This window comes from Pteropus vampyrus, unplaced genomic scaffold, assembly GCF_000151845.1.
Source record: "Pteropus vampyrus isolate Shadow unplaced genomic scaffold, Pvam_2.0 Scaffold96, whole genome shotgun sequence".
Classification (NCBI taxonomy): domain Eukaryota; kingdom Metazoa; phylum Chordata; class Mammalia; order Chiroptera; family Pteropodidae; genus Pteropus; species Pteropus vampyrus.
Window position 1 is genome coordinate 2745384 of NW_011888877.1, and position 6747 is coordinate 2752130.

At 34.8% G+C, this 6747-nt stretch overlaps 1 protein-coding gene across 4 annotated transcripts in view; it reads left to right on the forward strand.

The window, feature by feature from the left end:
- Positions 1 to 6747, forward strand: part of PLXDC2 (plexin domain containing 2) — a 387427-nt gene that overhangs the window by 333248 nt on the left and 47432 nt on the right. For all 4 annotated transcript variants that reach the window (XM_023533119.1, XM_023533120.1, XM_023533121.1 and 1 more), the window contains exon 12: positions 1567 to 1605. In XM_023533119.1, the coding sequence (XP_023388887.1) occupies positions 1567 to 1605 (39 nt within the window). The remainder of the gene's footprint in view (positions 1 to 1566; positions 1606 to 6747) is intronic.

A 6747-nucleotide genomic window follows, 5' to 3' on the forward strand; every position in this document is an offset into this window, starting at 1 on the left:
ATGTTCACTCTTAAATTCTTTTCCCACCTGTTTCTCTTATCAGTCAAAAGAGAAGATGTGTGAGAACACAGAGCCAGTGGAAAGTCCTTCCCAGACCAGCACAACCACGCAAGCGACAACCACACAATTCAGGGTCTTAACGACCACCAGAAGAGCAGCCACCTCCCAGCTGCCCACCAGCCTGCCCACAGAAGGTGCCCTAGAGATATTTTTGCTTTTTTTCTAAAGGAGGGAAAAGTCACGTACTGGGGTAGCCGTCTAGAAGGAAAATTTTTCTTTAGCAAACTGGATTGCTACGGGATTTCTAAAAGGGAAAAAGACAAAATTATTACGGAATGAAAATATGTGCCAGGATTCTTTTAATGTGCTAAGCCTGTTATTAACTCTTGGCTTTTACTGGTGACTGTCCTCCCTAGAAAAGAAATACAGACTTCCTTTCATATTGCTAAACTTTGCAGTAACTGAATTCGACATTTTAGTCACAGGATAGAAAGGGAAAAAAAAAAGACATGTAAAATGTTCATTGATTTTGGATTCTGAACAATAGATGATTCTGCTCATATGCAATTCAATAAAAATAGAAGCGCACTGTTTATGTCACAGAAATTGTCCTTGGAAAATATTTCTTCTGTCAGGGAAGGGGAAAATACCAGAAAACATTAGTTCATGGACACAACTTATCGGGGGAAGAGGCATATTAGCCAAAATTTGTTAACTATCTATTCTGCATGGTAGCACTAAAGAGAAACATGAGACCTCTTGGCCAAGAATAAGCTTCGAGGGGGAAAAATGTTCTTACTTGTTTACTGTCTTAAACTTTGCTTTTATTTGAATATGAAATTAAACTTGAACCTTTTGCTTTTCATTGAAATTTCATTGGATATTAAAAGTTCACTGGAATAAAGTGGTAAAGTGAGGTGGAGGACAGCTGCCAAATGTATCTTACTGCTTTTAAAACCAGTGTTGTATTTTAATCCATAGTTCTGTGGGTTGTCATACAGCCTGTGAAAATATTTTTATAATTTGAATACTGTCCTGTGAAAATATTCCTGCAGTTTGAATCCTGCCCTTTAGAATGAAATATAACCACTGAAATGAAAACATATGTCCTACGTTTTGTTCATTAAGGACAAGATTTTTTTCATTAAAAAACGTTGGACATATTTATTAGCAAGGAATAAGCACTTAACCTTTGAAGTTAAATTTGTAAATAATGACAAATCTTTCTCATTCCAATTAATTTTGAACTTTCTCGGTCTTGCTTTTTAAACCAAATAAAGAAGGTCATAACTATAGAATCTAATTATAATAACTCATTTTAAAAAATTAAAAATAAATTGTACCTTAAGTTAAAATTATAACAATGTATTTTCTCATGGATCTTAAAATCATATCTTGATCTTGATCTTACAATCTCAGTAAGAAATTTTAGTACTAAATGGTGTAAGTTGAACTAGAAATTAACTCAGTAAAATATCAAAATCTATTCTTGTATAAAGACATTAGTGGACGATTACTGCTCATGAGATTTATGCACCTTTAAAATGTTTTCTGTTTCCCTTTCAGATGATACCAAGATAGCACTACATCTAAAAGATAATGGAGGTAGGAATTGACACTTCCCTTTTATAAATATTTTTAGATATTAATTTGTTTCCTTCATTTAAACGTGAGAAAGGACTTTGGGGCTTCGAAATGAACAGCGAGGTTCTGTTTCACTTTCTGTTAGTATTTAACAGAAGAAGAATTCAGTGAGTTGGCTTGAAAAGTGAGAGGATTTCAAGAGTGGAACAAAATTCTAATCCACGTATTTACCTAGAAAACTGCATGACACCGATGACCAGTTATAACGTAAAAATGTTACATGCTATGCCTCGTTGTTCTGATGTACGGTGCATGGGCACGACTGATGTATGGGGTATTAGGATCGTGGCTAGGATAAAGATTGAGAGCATTCAAGCTAATAAACCCACACATCTTCCCATTCTCTGTTGTTCTAGTTCTTGGTTTGATTGTGTATCTGGTTATCTACACAGCACAGCTGTGGGGTTCAACTATTTTTTGTTCGTTTTTTCACGAGGTTGACTATTCAATATCCTTTATAAATAAAATTGAGAAACAGAGCAGTGTGGAAGGGCATGGAAATATATTGTGCTGGGCCTTTTTATCTTTTATCTAAAGCAAGGGACGAAAATTAAGTATGCAAAAGAATATTTAGTTAGAGCATACTTAAAGTTTTTCTAAGACAGTTGAGAAATATCTATAATGGTACTTGAAAATTTGGAGAAGAAAGATTTTTCCAAAACAAGGCCGTGAAAAATAATAGCTAAAATTTTTAAAATAGTTCTTTTCCTATTAAGCGATGATAGCTCGTTTTGAACTTCTATTGTAGTGTGCTGGATTTTCATAAAAGAGATTATTTTGTTAGTAACTTTATTCAGCTCAGAAAGAGGGTCTCTTTTTAGCAGCATCTATTATGTGACATTGTTCCAGACACAGTTTTACTTTTGCAGCTCCAGGTGATTTTGTGCCTAAGTCAAAGGTTTTAGGATATTTTTCTCTATAACCGTACTGAATAATTTCTAAATTGCTCACTCTAGTTTAAGTATCAGAGATTTCTGTTTTCTTAGGTCACTGTGTGTGTATATCTATGTTATATCTATCTGTGTTATATCTATGATATACACACACAGTGACCTAAGATAGATATAGACAGAGAGATGGAGATGATAGAGATGGATAGAGATAGAGATACAGATAGAGATAGAGATAGAGATAGAGATAGAGATAGAGATAGAGATAGAGATAGAGAGATAGAGATACTCTTTAGAATTCATATCAGTCTATTTGAAAGAGAAACTGCTTAGCGTCTTCATATTTATCATTATTACATCAGTTGTCCATTGTCTTGCTTCATAGTGTTATGTTATTCATTTCTTATTAATTGTATTAATGCAATAAATGGATAGCTTTAAAAATGACCATTTGTAAAATATATACTCACTAGAAATAAATTAAAATCTTAGTGTTAAAGAGACTTCAGCATCCCCACCCCATTCAGGACTTGTCAGAGCCGGGTGTTTTTTTAAGTCTCATGTAGGTGTAAGTCCTAAAGTTAAGGGTTACTTCATTTGAGGGAGGGGTCTGCGGTGAATGAAATGGAGGAGAGGTCCCCGAGGGGCTTCTGTTGTATTTGTTACATCTAATTCTTAACATGGGTAGTGGTGACATGTATGTTTGTTATTTTATCCTCTGCGCCCTCTTTCCTTTTTTTTTTAAATGAAGTAGTCTGTCGTGCTACCAGAAAAAAAAAAAAAAAAAAGATTCCTGTGATTATATAGGTATGAAATACCCTGGGTGAGAGAAAAATGGAAGAAGTTTCTATGCTGGAGAATGGTTCAGAGCTTTTAGTGTTTATTGGTTCATTCGTTTATTCCTGCTGAATACTGGCATTGTTATAGGCTTGCGCTGTGTCTGTGAACAGAGCTGAGACAGATTGCCTGCTTTCAGACAGCTTGTGTTCTAAAGAAACTTCGAGATGGTAATAAAGATGGAGTATCTAATAGCATTTCTCATGTGGTCATAAAACCTTTTTATAACTAGCATCTCATGGACTTAATGTTTTGTGGAATACACATTGGGAAATAGTTGTCTAGAAAATTGCCAGTTATTCTAAGGAAAATCCTTATTTTGCTTCATGCAGCAAGGAATCATAAAACTTGGACGATCTTAATTCAGTGCATTAGAACTACCTTACGATGCTGAGACATCGCAATAAGTAAATTCCAAGATTTAAATGGAGGACTTTTTATTATACTTAGAAGAGCTGACTGTTGGATTTTCAGAAGATATTCAGATATGCAGCAGGTACCCATCAGAATTTCAAAATATCGCAGTAAGAATCTAAATAGGTCTATAGTCTAGAACTCTTTTTTTTATGTCTAGGTTGTTTAGGCAGTTTTCCTAAAATATACTTAAAGCGTACCAACCTGAGTGGTATGAAGATAAATGTTCCTTCAAAAGAGTATTTAAGGGAAGTCACACGTTACTTTTACAATTCCTTCATCAGGATAGCATTCTATCATTGCTTTTTATTTTATGGAATATGGAGATGCAGGAAAGGTTGCCAACTGAAATCTAACTTCATTAGTTAATTAAACATGTTGAAAGAAGAGTTCAGAATTGTCCTCTCTCCCCCCTCCAGCTTACTATTTTACAAGATTGAAATAATAATAAAAAAGATGCCTAATTTAAATGATTTCTCACATTTATTGGGGATTTTTTTAAAGACAAGCTAATAAATTTTTGTAAATTGCTATATATTGTTGCAAAGAAGATTAGCACATTTTATTTCTTGATTTAATTTCCTGATTTAATTGACTGTTCTTAAAAGCACTTTAATTTAGAGGTCTGTACTCTTCTGAAAAGGTGACATTTGGCAAAGTAGTCACTATGTAACTAGAAACCAATGACTCTGCCTTCGTATACATTATATTGGCTTGCCTTGTTTCTGGGTCTTTCTGGAACATTTCTGTGGGTCAAAGTAGTTGATTTTCTTAGCAGAATCCACAGCTGACATGATGGTATATTCACTTTCCAGGAGATTTGCCTTCATCTGTGATATCAAAGCTTAAAACACTTCTGAGCCGCTAGATACCAAAAGCACACAACACAACTTCTCATATTTAGGACCCAAACTGAGTGGCAGTCTGCTAACTACATCTCTCCTCCCAATAAATCTTCAATTGTGCATTGAGTTTCCTGCTTCCTTTCAATTAGGTCTACGTGGAAACTCCACGAGTCTCAGACTAGTTGTTTGCTTGGAGAAGTTTTATTAGCATTCGAGGTTGAGTGGAAATTCTAAGCTCTGTAAATACTTTGGAGAAGAGAATGTGAAAAAATGGAAACAAAGACAATGACAGCTAATGAGTACAGACCCCTTTCGTAAGAGACGTAGGTAGCATTGATTGACCATGGTGAACGGCCGAATACAAAAACTCAGAAGAGCCCATCCAACGGCGTCACTGTATCTCCAGCTGAAATATTACTGGTTGCACGTTTATAATACTAACTTCAGAGTAATACATAAGTCTAATTAAATAGCATACCTGTCCCTTATTTATGTGAAAAGCAGAAGAAGAGGAGAAGGAGGAAGAAGCAGGGAGGGGAGCAGGAAAAAAAGAAAAGGAAGAGAAAGTGAAATATTGTGTTTACTGTGATCTAGGTACCAGTCTAAATGCCGTGCATACATTACCTCACTTAATTCACATAATACTCCTGTGAGTGGGTCCTATTATCATTTTCATTTTCTAGCTGAAGAAATGAGGATACGAGAAGGGTGAGTTAGCTGGCTGGTACATGGCAGGGCTGGGATGTGCATCTGTTTAATGCCCATGCAGATCCCCGGTCCTTCACCAGCTCATGGCTTTGCTGCTTCTTCGCAGTGCAGGTCCCTTACAGTCCAGTTTGACATGGGAAATGCCACTAGAAGGTGTTTCACTTACACTTACGGTATTCTTTACCCTTTTTCGTGACGACTGATCATACTTGTAAGTGTTTAAAAATGAACTTCCTTTTCCCACGATACTATGCATTAATTTCCATTTTATCTTTTCTGCGGAAATCACAAATATTGATTCTCCTGTGTAATCGAATAGTATCAAATCATTGGCAAGTGGTCTCCCTACTATAGGGATACTCTGTAGCTTATGTTCAAAACTTAATTTATAGTTCTTCCAGTCTACTTGGTTGCTCTAGAAATTCAAGTTTAATTCACCATTAAAGGGTACCTAGAATGTATTCTTTATATACATAGATAAGTATATACTTACCTGTAGGTAATGATTAATACACATTTAAAGCCACATCTTCTTCTCATGTTAATGTCTAACCACTATGCTATGCACCTTAAACTAATATATTGAAGGTCAACTGTAATTTTTTAAGAAAACAATAACAAAATAAAAATTAAAAAAAAATAAAACCACACTTTCTTTGAATTTTCAGATCCTAGCAAAACCATATTAAAAGAATTCCATTTTTAAGGAATGACCTAGCTATATATTTTAGCAGATATGACTATTAAATGCATTTTTTGGCATATGATTAGGTTGCTTTCAAATGGCACTCATCACCTAAATAGAAATGTAGATGTCTTTAAGATGCAAACTGGACAAAATTATATCCAAGGCTAAAAAGAGGCTTGCAAGCTGAATCAGCGGCAAGGTCTTTTAATTGAAAAGTAAAACCTTCAACGATATTCAACTCAATTTAGCAAATTGAACTGTGCCGTTCTGCTATGCTGCAGATATTAAAATTATTGCAAGCTCTGAAATCTGGTGATTTAATTTCATTATTTAAAACTTGTTGGCTGAGATTTATCCAAGTACCAAAAACTGTATTCTCTCTTGGTTTTTCTAAAAGTTCTTCCCTTTGACAAAATTGTTTCTTTTCTGAAAACATTTAACTCTAAGTTGTTAATTGCTAATAATATTTAAATAACATGAGCAGTCCAGGCTGCTGTTGTATGCAGGCGGTACTGTGTTTGTCATTCTCTCTTATTTCTAGGGATTTTACTAAACTTGGATTCTGAAAGGCAGCATTCTTTAGTCAGAAGGTGGTGTCCCCATCAAAGAGATGTTGAAATAGCTACATTAAGCAGTTTGCAGAACGTGATTAAGTTAATTTGAAGGTACAAACCTGCAAAATGATTTCAAAGAGCTAATCCAGCTACACTTTGAATGAACT